General features: G+C 44.0%; 1 protein-coding gene across 1 annotated transcript in view; it reads right to left on the bottom strand.

The window, feature by feature from the left end:
• The window catches only part of gli2a (GLI family zinc finger 2a), a 110,531-nt gene that overhangs the window by 4,930 nt on the left and 90,680 nt on the right, over positions 1-14,921 (bottom strand). The window contains exons 8-12 of the mRNA XM_056289167.1: positions 14,281-14,391; positions 13,054-13,194; positions 5,119-5,268; positions 3,327-3,491; positions 1,657-1,938 (exon numbers count right to left, since the gene is read on the bottom strand). Coding sequence (XP_056145142.1) covers positions 1,657-1,938; positions 3,327-3,491; positions 5,119-5,268; positions 13,054-13,194; positions 14,281-14,391 — 849 coding nt within the window. The remainder of the gene's footprint in view (positions 1-1,656; positions 1,939-3,326; positions 3,492-5,118; positions 5,269-13,053; positions 13,195-14,280; positions 14,392-14,921) is intronic.

Consider the following 14,921-nt stretch of genomic DNA (forward strand, 5'->3'; position numbering starts at 1 on the left):
CATTCCCAGCCTTAAAATATTAATGTGACAATGACTTTTATCAGAAGCCCACAGAGGCTATTGCCAGATCTATGACCCACAGAGGAATTAGCTGAATTCAAATGTGTGACTGTGCGTGCGAGGCTATCTACATGCACATATGCCCCCTGTCATACAAAGGAGCTGATGCCAGTGTTTGTGGGGGAAAAGGTTTTCATGCAAAGGCAAAATGATTGTTGTCATGCTGTAATGTCCCGATGCAGATTGGAGCTTCTTTAGCAACGTTTGAAAATCTCCCATGCTGAGTTGTTAAAAATGAGAGCGATGCTTGCGATGCTCACCTCAGAGAAGTCTGTCCGTTAGGAGGGTTATAAGGAGGAGAGAGAAGCACATTCAAGTGGTGAGACGAGAGGGGGTTTAAGGAAAGGGGACAGCCAGTATCAGCAGGTGATAACTTCCATTTAGGAGCAGTGTTAGTTAAGTGGAAACGTGTGAGAAGAGCAGGAGCCCACCTGTTTTGTTTTTTTCCCCCGTTTTGTTACAAGACTAGATTAATGTGTTTAAAAAAAGGTCAGAAGTTGTTAATTTGGTGACGAGGCAATGACAGCTCATTCTGGAAAAGGGGCCACACAGCAGAAGTAGTAGAGTAAGACCTTAGAGACTGCAGAGCTCACCGGATCATGAGAAAAAATAACATATCAATATCAAGACATCAATACCCCTCCGCGCGCACGCACACACACACACACACACACACACACAGAGGTGCCAACGTATGAAAAATGTTGTGGGTGCTTATCTAAAAGGACAGACAAAAAGTGCATATAGCATCTATTTCCTCATATTCTCCCTGGCAAAAAAAGCTCAACTAGTCTCCTGAAGTTAAACGAGGATCAAAATATACAACAACCAATACCACACACCTGCTAGACCAACTTTTCTGCTGTTTTTTTATTTACCGACATATGAAAAAAAATCTAATATAACATTACTAATATTCAGTGCACATGAGTTTCACCATTGAAACCTTGCGGTCTAATGTGTTTTTTTTTTTAAACCCACCCCCCTTTTCTCCCCAATTGTATACAGCCAATTACCCCACTCTTCTGAGCTGCTCTAGTCGCTGCTCCACCCCCTCTGCTGATCTGGGGAGGGTTGAAGACTACCACATGTCTCCTCCGATACATGTGGAGTCGCCAGCCGATTCTTTTCACCTGACAGTGAGGCGTTTCACCAGGGGGACGAAGCATGTGGGAGGATCACACTATTCCCCCAGTTCCCCCTCCCCACCCCGAACAGGCACCCCGACCAACCAGAGGAGGCGCTAGTGCAGCAACCAAGACACATACCCACATCCAGCTTCCCACCCGCAGACACAGCCAATTGTGTCTGTAGGGATGCCCGACCAAACCGGAGGTAACACGGGGATTCGAACCGGTGAGCCCCGTGTTGGTAGAATAGTTTATTTTATTTTTTGAAGGTGTGGCTGAGGGGATGGAGGCAAGCACTGGGGGTGTTCAAGCTCCTCAGCACTGACAGTGTTGGCACCTACCCACACACACAGACATAAACACATGCACACAAACATACTCACACATATAACCTCCAGATCTTTTTCTGTGTCCCCTATGATATCAGAGACATGCTTCTGTCTTTACGTGGCTGATAAAGTCTTACCATAGAGTTCTCAGTCTTGATAGATTTGACCTGTAGGCAGTCCTCCACTCCTCTGGAGGTGCTGTTGGCATCGGTCCTGCTCTCGAGGCCTCGGCCACTGTGCTTGGCGTTAGCCTCGTTCTCCCCGTTACCTTTAGGGGGCTGCGGTCTCGGGGGTGCGTCGCCGCGTTGTTTCTTGGTGACGTGGGCCTCGGGACCATGGACTGTCTTCACATGCTTCCTGAGAGAGCTAGGGTCTGTGTAGCGTTTGGTGCAGCCAGGAATCTTACACACGTATGGTTTCTGCCAGGAGGGAATTTAGAAAACTTTTACAATGACAAGGGGAGGGAGAGGGAGCAGGTCAACTGCAGATGTCTTTAATGGACAGTGCCTTGTCAGAAATATTTAAATCTGTGATTTTCTTCATCAGTACATAGTAATTTTATCACATCTGGACTATGGGCTCAGGTTACATGATACTAAGCGGTGTCTTTACAATAGTTGACACTCTCCATAAACTGCTGTTAAAATCTTTATCCGGGTAGGACAAACACTGGTGTAGTGGCAAACCTTCCCCCCCCCTTTTTCTCCCCAATTGTACCCGTCCAATTATCCCATACTTTCAAGCCGTCCCAGTCGCTGCTCCACCCCCTGTGAAAATCCGGGGAGGGCTGCAGACTACCACATGTCTCCTCCGATACATGTGGAGCAGCCAGCTGCTTCTTTTCACCTGACAATGAGGAGTTTCACCAGGGAGACATAGTGCATGAGAGGATCACGTTATTCCCAAAAGTCCCCCCCGAACAGGCACCCCGACCGACCAGAGGAGGTGCTAGTGCAGTGACCAGGACACATATCCACATCCGGCTTCCCACCTGCAGACACGGACAATTGTGTCTGTAGGGATGCCCAACAAAGCCGGAGGTAACACAGGGATTCAAACCAGTGATCCCCATGTTGGTAGGCAACAGAATAGACTGCTATGCCACCCAGACGCCCCCTCATGCTCTTACTCAAGCAGGAAAAAGGATTGAAACATATGTTGATGTGGGAACATTTCTGTTAGACAAGTAATTACCAACTGTATAATCAATATTACTGTACAACAGGGCTCCCATATTATTTGATGCAGTTTGTAATACATTAGATTGCCTGTGATAGTTTTGGTCTGAGGATGGCATGTTTACAAGGTGGAAACTGTTTACTGCTGAGTTTACACCACATGAGCGACAGTAGCTGCTACACCTTGTTTGCAGTTCTTGCAGTACTGCCTGGGAGGGACAGATTGGGAAAAGTACAGATTTAGGCTTTAAATCCATGAATACTTTTTAAAAAAGAGAAACACAGCTCATCCCATAGATGTGTCAAATTAACATTTGATTGGCCAAAATTGCACCTCCACTTATGTGTGCATTGTATGAATGAATTACTGGTTCAAAGCATTTTCAACTTCATGCGCTGTTATTTTTCTTTCTTTGTGCAATATGTAACAACAGCATTTTAAAGTGCCATTATTTGGTACTTACAACTCTCAGACACTGACTATGGCAAACATTTTCATGATTGGTTCAAATTTCAGGGGACATTGAGAATGAAAAGGGTAGTGGTCAAGTGAGAACAACCCAAATGCTGTGAAATCTTCTCCACTGAGTCGATCCTGTGATGGAGAATGTGTGTGTATGTAAGCTTACCTCGTTGGAGTGAGTGCGGTTCTGGTGCTTGGCCCGGTCCGAGGCATTAGAAAAGGCCTTGTTGCAGCCCTCATGTTCACACACGTACGGCTTCTCGCCAGTGTGGGACCTGAGGTGGGTTTTTAGGTTCTCCAGACGAGAATAAGCCTTGGAACATCCCTCAAACTGTAGGAAGATAGACAGACAGAAACACAGACAGATCAAGTGTGTGAGTATTGTGTTCTATCGTCTGGTAGTGGTTAGCGAGCAGGGCTGGGAGACCAAAAAAAAAAAAACAGTTCTGTGTATTTCAGTTTTCAAATTTAATCTAGCGCTGGAAACTTGCCCACCTACTGTGGTGCACCACACAAAAGTAAAAAGCACCAGTACGCTTTGGTAGAAAGGGCAATTATGTGAAATATCTAAACAAAGTGTGAGGTATCGAGGAGCTCTGTGTCTGGCAGTGTGTGGTGCTTTGTTGAGACAAAGTGTTGAACTGTTCTTGTCTCCTGCCTTTGTATTCATAGTACAAGCCATAATTTGGTATTCCTTCAGAGCAAGCTTTTGTGAGTATAAGCGATATTAAAACTGAAAGGAGATCAAATTAGATTAGCCCTAAGAGTGGACATAAAAGTCAAATATACTCCCTGCAAGAAAGATTTGACAGAAAAAGGGAGTGAGGGCAGACAGAGGAGGGAGAGGGAGAGATAGTAAGAGACATCGAGTTTGAAATGTGCATGATAATGCATTTGGGATTTGTGCACAGAGAATATACAGTACAGTGTTAATAAGGACCCATGGCCCCTTGCTCGTCTTTAGATTTTAATTAGACTCCCATGCTGTCAATCAGCCTTCTGAACTCCCCCTTCAGAAGTCATCGTTATTAATGGACTCAAAAGCCTCTGTCAACCAGCTTTGAAGCTGAGGAAACAGGCGCTGGATTTGATCTTCGTGCACTGGATGAGAGTCTTTGTAAACCCCCAATGATTTATCAACATAGAAAACATTGCTGGTAGTAAGCGCACAGAGAATCTAAAGAACATTTTATATTATTGCTGTTAATTTTTTCTTTGCCAAAAGAGAAGCGATGTAAAGACTGCCTGTGGTGGCTTGACTAAAACCCCAGTCTTCTAGTCCTCAGTTACTCAGGCAGTCACTCTGAGATACGGTAGCTTCTCAGTAAGTTGTTTAAATGGAAACAATCATGATTTTCAACATCATCTTTTTACATATGTTGTGGGGATAATGCACCATTAGCAGTCATAATACTGAGCAGTCTTCTTTGTGTCTCTGAAACACTGCCAAAACTGCTGAAAAGTGTCTGCCAATGGCATTAATGGCGGACTGAAGGTGAAAACTACAACCCTTACTATCTGGTTTGACACGTCGTTGGAAACGCGTTACTGTCTCTTTAAAGTAATCAGTCGGGCAGACAATCAGTCAGGGAGCCAATCACTTGCTCTCTCCCTCGGCCATAGCTGACCGCCATTCACTTGCATTAGTCAACCAGACAGTCAGCTTTTTAATTACAGTAGTCAGTCAGTTTGCTAGTTACTTATTTACTGGTCAGTTTGTCAAGGAAGTCAGTTACAGTTAACAGTCAGTTATTCAGCTAGGCAAAAAAAAAAGAAAGTCAGTCAGTCTTTTATCTAAACTACAACACTTATGAGTACAATCATAGAGTCAGATATACAGCACTCAGCCATCCAGGCGCTCAGTACCAGTCTCTCTAATACCTGTGTGTGTGTGTGTGTGTGTGTGTGTGTGTGTGTGTGTGTGTGTGTGTGTGTGTGTGTGTGTGTGTGTGTCTTACTGTGCATTTGTGTGGCTTCTCCCCTGTGTGACGACGCATGTGAACCACTAGCATGTACTGAGCTTTGAAGGGCTTTTGTTCCCGGGAACACTCCTCCCAGCGACACACAAACTCCTTCTTCTCCCCATGGATGTGATCATTGTTTATGTGCTAAGGAGGGAGAGAGAGGTAGTTTAGTCACTGATCACAAGTGGCATAGAGGGACAATTGATCAAACCATAATCTGTCTTTATGTTACTCGGAGCAATGAGGGAGTTTGGTTTTCCCCCACTAGAGGATGTTTCCTCTTGTTTTCACATGCTCACAGATGGACAGACACATATACACACACACACACACACACACACACACATATATACACACACACACACACACACACACACGTAAATTGTCAGTCACACTGTCATCAATCAATTGCAGCTGATGTTTTTATGCATCTGTCAACAGATGACAGATGTATACTACGTGGTAGCATGTCAGTGTGTGTGTGTGTGTGTGTGTGTGTGTGTGTGTGTGTGTGTGTGTGAATGTTAGTGTGTGTGCTTGTTCTTGTCAAGAGGAAATGTAACTTCCCCAGATTCAGTTGGAAGGACTCAGGAACTGGGCCTTGGGTGAGCTCAATGGAACTTGTGCCTAGTCCACACACGTACACGAGTATTTTTGAAAATGGGGGTTTTCCCTCTTTCATTCTTAAAAAAAAAAAAAAAATCCCGTCCACACAAGCACTGTTTAAACTAGAAGAGTGCTCTCAGTAGAGCGCAGATCCTTGCCAGGTGTATCTCCCCTTCTCCAGTGCTCGGACTTGGCGACAGATCACCCCTTTTTTCACCTACTGGGAGAAGGGAAAATACGGAGGAACTGCCTGTGTATCTCCGCTTCTCTGGTGCTCAGACTTAGGCCAAAACAAGCCGATGAGTTAGCCCTCAATTGCAGTGTAAAACAGGTTTTTCAAAGGTTTTGAATCACTGCAACCACAAGAGGTCCTTGATCATACAGTCATAACAGTGCACAAAAATTATTAGGCTGACAGGCCCAGTATTCGAGATTACCAACGGACAGATATGTGCACACAGGGACAGAAAAAAAGTGTTTTTCCTGCCATTATAAGGCTTTTGTACAGCGCCCAAGTCGATTGAACAGGGAATATTGAAAAAAATGTGCAGTGCTCAAGCTAAAAAATATACCTAATAAAAATGTTTTGCCTTTTAGTCTGTGGACACACAGCCTCCTAGAAGGACCCTTGCATGAATGTGACCAAGTCTAATTTGAACTTGCACTTCCCAAAAAACATTTATTTATTTAAATCATTTATGCTCATGCAAGCCTGACTCACATCTACAGTTGACTCAGATTGGGCAGCGACAAGAATTATATAACACTTTCTGTTTTGACTGAAACCTAGAGGAAATTTTTCCTGTATAATTTTCGCATTTTTTTGGATTAACACAATTCTTTTAAGGACTTTTGATCATGTCACTGCCGGATCTGAGTCAACCGTAGATATGAGCCACGAGTGTAAACGGTTTCCCCAGCTTTATTATATAATGAAAATAAAGACAGAGGTTATTATTTTTGGTTCATCCAGTGTTCCTCCAGTTCTGCTGTGCTGAGATCAGCAGTGAATGATTTGCTGATTTGCAAAATAGGATCCACTTCTCATTTACTTATGTATGAGTTGTTCAAATGTTAGCATGTTTTTTTTTAAATTTTATTTTGAGATTCTTTATTTATCCCCTCGGGGAAATTCATCTCTGCATTTAACCCATCCTAGCTGTTTAGCTAGGAGCAGTGGGTAGCCACTGTGCAGCATCCAGGGACCAACTCCAGTTCGTCTTGCCATGCCTCGGTCAGGGGCACAGACAGGAATATAAACCCTAACATTAATGTCTTTTTTGATGGTGGGGGAAACCGGAGCATCTGAAGAAAACCCACCGCAGACATGGGGAGAACATGCAAACGCCACACATTGGATAACCTGGGATGACCCCCAAGGTTGGACAACCCCGGGGTTCGAACCCAGGACCTTCTTGCTGTGAGGTAACAGCGCTAACTACTGCGCCACCATGTTACTCCCATAAGAAGGAAGATAGGGCAGTATGGCTAAGATGTAAAAGGAGTTATCGGTTGACAGGGAAGTCAGGGGGAGTGGATAGTATACAGTGGATTGTATTGAGGTTTGGAGTAGGAGCACCACAGATTGTTTCCATCACATTGACACCCACAATCCTCTCCTTCTCTCACTGCGCCTATCTCCATTTCACTTTCCGTTTCTTAATCATGGCGTTTGATGAGCATGAACTGAATGCATATTCTCTCACTCCCAACTTTCAACACTCAACCTTTTAGTTCATTCCTGTAGTGGTCAAGTGTGTTAGTTCATTCCCTTCCCTCACATATTACTCTCACACTCATTCATCTGTTCTTCCCATCTCTCACTCTCCATGTTCCTGCTCCCGGGAGACATTTACAAGTTCACATGACTTTTGTATGAGTCTTGACTCGTACACAATTACATAACGTCTTGACACTTGCTGGCCGATCTAAGTCAACCGTAGATGCGAGTCACGCAGGGTTAACTTAGATCGGGCAGCAACAGAGAGCAGCATTGGTCGAGTGAGCTGGAGTAAATGAAGAGGGGGAGGAAACCATGTGCGTGCATGCATGCATGCGAATGCGTGACCTACACTACCGTTCAAAAGTTTGGGATCACCCAAACAATTTTGTGTTTTCCATGAAAAGTCACACTTATTCACCACCATATGTTGTGAAATGAATAGAAAATAGAGTCAAGACATTGACAAGGTTAGAAATAATGATTTGTATTTGAAATAAGATTTTTTTTACATCAAACTTTGCTTTCGTCAAAGAATCCTCCATTTGCAGCAATTACAGCATTGCAGACCTTTGGCATTCTAGCTGTTAATTTGTTGAGGTAATCTGGAGAAATTGCACCCCACGCTTCCAGAAGCAGCTCCCACAAGTTGGATTGGTTGGATGGGCACTTCTTTGAGCAGATTGAGTTTCTGGAGCATCACATTTGTGGGGTCAATTAAACGCTCAAAATGGCCAGAAAAAGAGAACTTTCATCTGAAACTCGACAGTCTATTCTTGTTCTTAGAAATGAAGGCTATTCCATGCGAGAAATTGCTAAGAAATTGAAGATTTCCTACACCGGTGTGTACTACTCCCTTCAGAGGACAGCACAAACAGGCTCTAACCAGAGTAGAAAAAGAAGTGGGAGGCCGCGTTGCACAACTGAGCAAGAAGATAAGTACATTAGAGTCTCTAGTTTGAGAAACAGACGCCTCACAGGTCCCCAACTGGCATCTTCATTAAATAGTACCTGTTAGAGCCTGTTTGTGCTGTCCTCTGAAGGGAGTAGTACACACCGGTGTAGGAAATCTTCAATTTCTTAGCAATTTCTCGCATGGAATAGCCTTCATTTCTAAGAACAAGAATAGACTGTCGAGTTTCAGATGAAAGTTCTCTTTTTCTGGCCATTTTGAGCGTTTAATTGACCCCACAAATGTGATGCTCCAGAAACTCAATCTGCTCAAAGAAGTGCCCATCCAACCAATCCAACTTGTGGGAGCTGCTTCTGGAAGCGTGGGGTGCAATTTCTCCAGATTACCTCAACAAATTAACAGCTAGAATGCCAAAGGTCTGCAATGCTGTAATTGCTGCAAATGGAGGATTCTTTGACGAAAGCAAAGTTTGATGTAAAAACAATCTTATTTCAAATACAAATCATTATTTCTAACCTTGTCAATGTCTTGACTCTATTTTCTATTCATTTCACAACATATGGTGGTGAATAAGTGTGACTTTTCATGGAAAACACGAAATTGTTTGGGTGATCCCAAACTTTTGAACGGTAGTGTACATCTATGGTTGACTCTGACTGGGCAGCGACAGAGCAGCATTGGGCACTGCTGGGTGACGGTGTGCTTCAAAAAGAGAGAGCTAGGTAAGTAGTACACTTCCTCAAAATTAATGATCTGTATTGCAAGATATAGGTCTCAGAGGGCAGTCAGTCTACCGGAAAGAAGAAGAAGGAGGAGGAGGAGGAGCAGTAGCAGGCGCGTTGGTCGAGCGAGCGAGCTAGAGAGTGAATGAAGAGAGGGAGGGAGTGGCAGTAGCAGTAGTGAGAACAAACGTTTTTCAAAAGTTTTGAATCACCACAACCATGAGAGGTTTTTTATCATCCAGGCGTAACTGCATGAAAATTATTAGGCGAATAGGCCCAGTAGTATGTGAAATTAGCTCCGGACAAAACACACATGACCGAATGCAACAAAAACAACAACAAAAAACAAAAACAAACAAACAAAACAAAAAACATCTCTGTCCAAATGAAAACACAATGGAAGCTCTGTCAAGAGCATGCCAAACCAACAGGCAGCGATATAACCGTAACCCTAAAGACATGTTGGCCAATCAGAAGCCTGGGGAAAAAAAGCCAAAAACTCCGCTTTCCCTGTCTACATGGTGAACAGTGAGAATGGAGTTAATGAAAATCTTCACCCTGGAAGGAGTTTTCCAAAAAGTTCGTTTTCAGTGACCTAAAATGCAGTTTGTATGAGGATAAAGGGCCAAAACATAGAAAAAGCTACGTTTTCCAAAATACTCCTGTCCTTGTGGACTAGGCATTCGATTTGCCTCCCTGTTTTGCGCTTTACTTGGATCAGCGGGTCAGTAGAGCATTTCAGGTGTTTCTGAATGCCAACCTCTGAATCAGTTCATCAGATAAATTGGCTGGTACTCTTTGTTTATGTCAACATACAAACCAATAATCTATTTGACATGATAAATGGAACCACCCTGACAACAAGATAATTATCCTATTTTAATTTTTATCCACTTCCTGACCTTAGCTGTTTTGTGGCATGTGTCGCACTTACTGACATTGAAATCATGTAATTCAGTGCAGTCTCTTTGTGCTTTATGTTTTTTAAACTTACCTGAAGTACTTTGTAACAGTTGTTTAAAATACTGCCATACAAGTAAGGATTTTGTTATCAGGGGATTATGCGTTTAGTCGTGTTTGTGTGTGTTTGTTTGTGTGTGTGTCCGCAGCAAATCTTGCCAATCTACTGAACCCATCAGCCTGAAAAATATTTGTGCAGTTTTGACTGTATGATGAAGAACCTCGTGGTTGCAGTGATTCAAAACCTTTGAAAAATGTTAATTATCGCTACTGCCGCTCCCCCTCTTCATTCACTCTCTCGCTCGACACCACTGCTCTGTCACTGCCCGATTTAAGTCAACTGTGCACATGCGCGACTCACATTCTACGGCTGACTCAGATCAGGCAGCAACATGATCAGAAGTTATTAAAAGAATTTTGATAATCCAAAAAAAAAAAGAAAGCGAAAGTCATACTAAAAGAACAACTTCCTGTAGGTTGCTGTCAAAACAGGAGGTACCGTATATTCTTGTCGCTGCCTAATGTGAGACAACCGAAGATGTGAATTGGGCATATGCGAGCGCAAACGGTTTACCCAACTTTATTATGTTAAGAAAATAAAAACAGGGTTAAGATTAAGCCAAAATAGTTGCATAGCAAACCTTTTATTTTTTAGTTTGAGCGCTGCATATTAAAAACTTATCCCCCCACCCCATATTTCCCGTTCGGTCAATTCGGCTGTTTTAATGGCAGGAAAAACACTTTTTCTGTCCGTGCATACGCATATCTGTCCGCTGCTAATCTGGCATACTACTGGGCCTGTCAGCCTAATAATTTTTGTGCAGTTATGACTGTATGATCAAGGACCTCTTGTGGTTGAAGTGATTGAAAACCTCTGAAAAATCTGTTTCAAACAGCAATTGAGTACTAACGCCTCAGCTGGTTTTTCACCTAAATCAGAGCACCAGAGAAGGGGAGATACTCCTGGTGGGGCTCTGCACTCTTTTATTTATTTATTTACGTTTGGTCTGTACCGAACAATGCTCGGCAAAGTGCAGAGAAATTTCTGATTTTCTCCTTAGTTTTTTAGGTGGACTCTTTAGGTCAGTTTTTTTTTTTTACTTGTTTAGTTGTTTTAAGGAAAACACAACAGCTTTAAAATAAGTATAAATGATTTGGTAAGTAGTTGTCTACCATGTGAGAATAGAAGCTGTTCAATTATTTCTGTTTTTGTGGGAATTGTCCAAACATGTAATGTAATTCCAGATTAGCCTTTCACTATGCCTGTAAACAGGGCATTTTAGCTCCCAAGTCTACCATATGTTACACACACGCGCGCGCGCACACACACACACACACACACACACACACACACACACACACACACACACACACACACATGTCACTTGACAGTTACCCACTTAAAAACACTCATCCCCTACACCACATGCAAATATCCACACACCAAGAGGAAACACTTCATTTCCTCAGGACATCAAGGCATACAATGCTCTACTTATGTGGCTGATTCTTCACCAGCTAAAAGCATAGAGGGAGCGTGCCTCCATCTTCTCCTCAAGTCCACCCGCTGAGTGGCTTAGTGGTCGATGACTCTGCCCGGATCTATTTCGGTTGAAGGAGGAGTGGAAAGAGGTGTGTGGCCTAGCAGAGACCTCTATTTTCAGCGTATTCACTCTTACTACAGATCCATAATTTTGGAGCCTTTGGAGAGGGATTACTCTGGTTAAGTAGAGACCAGTTTAACAGCGAGGTGTGCGAGTTTTTTTTCTGGTATGGCAAGAACATCGTGTGTAATCCTGGATGCATGTAGGGAGAGGTGCTAAACTACTGTTGGGCGTTTTGGCAGTAAACTTCTGGCTGTTGCATGTCCAGTTTTCTGGTTGCTTTGCAAGGGGTAAATATGAAACACTTGTCATTACTGTATTTTCTTTTGAAACATGTCACAACATCAGTCGTACGTAGCTGACTTCATATATTGGGTTATTTATTGCTGGCACCCTTCCCCCTCAGCCAGCAAGGGTTGAAGTGTGCCCTGGCTCACTTTATCCATTCACACCCCAGAGACTTGATGTTAGCCTACTCACAAATCATGGCAAGCCCTCTTGGGGATAGGGGTAAGGGAACAGGGGGTGTAAGGAGGGCAGAGAAACTGATAGGGATATGGGGTAAAGACTCCTAAAGATGACTCTGGTCTTCATGAGTAGCCCATAGCGACCCCCTCCACCCCGTTATATACCTCTCTGGGTCAACTGGGACTCGGGTTAGAGTCGCTCTGTCTCGGCACAAGGCTGACACATGCCCCCTGACTGTTGGGCCAGGAGAATCCATCGTTGCTGACAGTGAAAAGTGAAGTAAGGTTGGCCTGACCAAAGAAGGAGGAGGGGGGCATGGGATTGGAAGGCTCCAGAGCTGCTGGTATAACGATAGATTTACAGCCAGCTCTTTGGGCTTCGGGGGTTGGGGTGTTTCTGAGTGCTAGGGGTCAGCGGTCAGGGGTCAGAGAGTGGAAGGGTGGGGTTGGGGGGATGGTGGTGGGCACAGCTGCACATTCAGGCTTGAGCTCGGGAGAGCCGGCAGGCTCATTAACCCCAAAGCATGTCAACCCGACAGGAAAAGATCAGTTACCGGATGGCTCTCTGACCAGACTCAATCAAGAGGCTTTAATGAGTAGCAGAAGAGTTTTTTGAACTTATAAAACTTTTTTACGCAGAAAAAAAGGAAATGGTGTCGATTGTTTGTTTTGTGGGCATACTTCAGAGGTTATTTCCACAGCAAACGATAGCCCTGATGACATAAAGCGCTTGGAAGGCTTTCTGCCAAAGAAAGTTCAGACTGTAGGTGTTTTTCAGAAAGGAATTCCCAGTTTTCTGTGAATGCCAAATAAGTCTGCTTCTGGTTCAGGATAAAAAATTTTACTTAAGCATTTGACTGTCTTGGTCAGTTATACACTGCTTTAGCCACAAGGCCTTGCCTAGTGTGATAGGTGGACAATTGGGCCAGAAACTCACATGGACAAGCTGGTCCTGGGTGTCATATTCCTTGACACAGCCCTCCCAGTGGCAGTTTGTCTCATAGATGGCCTCAGGCTCCTGCTTGCACTCATCTTTGTCCAGCTCCTCACTGAGGTCCAAGATACCCCCTCCATGATCCTAAAGGTGGGGAACAGAAATGGACAAAGCTTTCAAACTTGTACAGACATGTGTGTGCATGGAAATGTGTAGAACTGTTGCAGAGAAACCCCTAGATAAGGGTATTCTAGTCTGCACAGGCATACACGTGTGAAAACACACACACACACACACACACACACACACACACACACACACACACACACACACACACACACACACACACACACCAACAACCATAATGCATCTTTTACTTTTATCAGTGGTCAATACGGTACAGTAGCATTTGGTTCTGTTTTGCATCTTGCTTATCTTATCTGCTTTTTAAAATCCTAATGAGTTGTTGCAAGATCACAGCTCTTGACAACACGTCTTATCAATAGAGGCTACATTCTTATTCATTATTGATAATCAATTATGGTCAAATTAGGAACTGCAATCAGTGAGGGACCAATTTTCTCAGCGCAAGTTAGATGCACCTTTGATGAAGATTGTTTCTGTGTTAATATTTCTGGTTCACTGTGGGGAGCTATATATATGTAACAAAAATTATGCAGCTCCTCAGAGCTTTGAAGTTTTAAAAAATTCCCACAAAATCTATACTATTTGAAACAAAGCGAACTAATCACAACCCATGAAAAGGGGTCTTTTTTTGAGCCCCCCCCCTTTTTTTTCTCCCCAGTTGTACCTGGCCAATTACCCCACTCTTCTGAGCTGTTCCGGTCTCTGCTCCACCCCCTGTGCTGATCTGGGGAGGGCTGCAGACTACCACATGCCTCCTCCGATACATGTGGAGTCGCCAGCTGCTTCTTTTCACCTGACAGTGAGGAGTTTCACCAGGGGGACGTAGCACATGGGAGGATCACGCTATTCCTCCCAGTTCCCCCTTCCCTCTGAACAGGTGCCCTGACTGACCAGAGGAGGCGCTAGTACAGCGACCAGGACACATACCCACATCTGACTTCCCACCCACAGACACGGCCAACTGTGTTTGTAGGGACGCCCAACCAAGCTGCAGGTAACTCAGGGATTCAAACCGCCGATCCCCGTGTTGGTTGCCCCATTATCTGTCTGTTTGAAAGAATTCTTTCTTAAATTTTTTTGTACCTGAGAGGAGGGTGAGATGGGCACTGGTCCCTCTGCTTCGGTCTTAACCTTTGACCTCTTGGTGATCATGGGGTTGACGGTGCTGGTTACAGCTGGGTCTCCACCAGCATTCTGAGAGAGGGACAGAGAGAGCGTCAGTGTGAGCAAACAGACCATTTTTACTTATCTGGAAGGCAACCCCCATCTGTGTCCAGTTCAGCTGTGGTACAGTATGGCACAACATCCTAATAACTCAGAGCAACTGATAAGGAAAAGAAAGGAACCAAAGAGAAATGATCTATGCCGTAATAGAGGATTCCACTCATTCATTTGTTCGATCATTTATTCGTTCTTCATTTATTCATTTGGGGTAAATGAGAGGCATATGAAATCAGAAAATGAAATGGAAACAAACAATGAAAAAAAAAGCTATCCATCCATCCATCCATCAGCTTGTCCATTACATTTAACCACTGCACTCCCCACAGTTAGAACTACTGTTTTGCAGGTCGGTGGAATAGAGGGTTGAAGAGTTGGAGGCAGGAAGATCTGATAAAAAAGTCAGAGGGGTACCACAGGGTTGATCTTGGCTCGGCAAGCCTACGCTGGGGGATGTGAGTAGTCCGGGCCGCACCAGGCACAGGGCCGCATAAGTCAGATCG

Source organism: Lampris incognitus, chromosome 11, assembly GCF_029633865.1.
Source record: "Lampris incognitus isolate fLamInc1 chromosome 11, fLamInc1.hap2, whole genome shotgun sequence".
Taxonomy (NCBI): domain Eukaryota; kingdom Metazoa; phylum Chordata; class Actinopteri; order Lampriformes; family Lampridae; genus Lampris; species Lampris incognitus.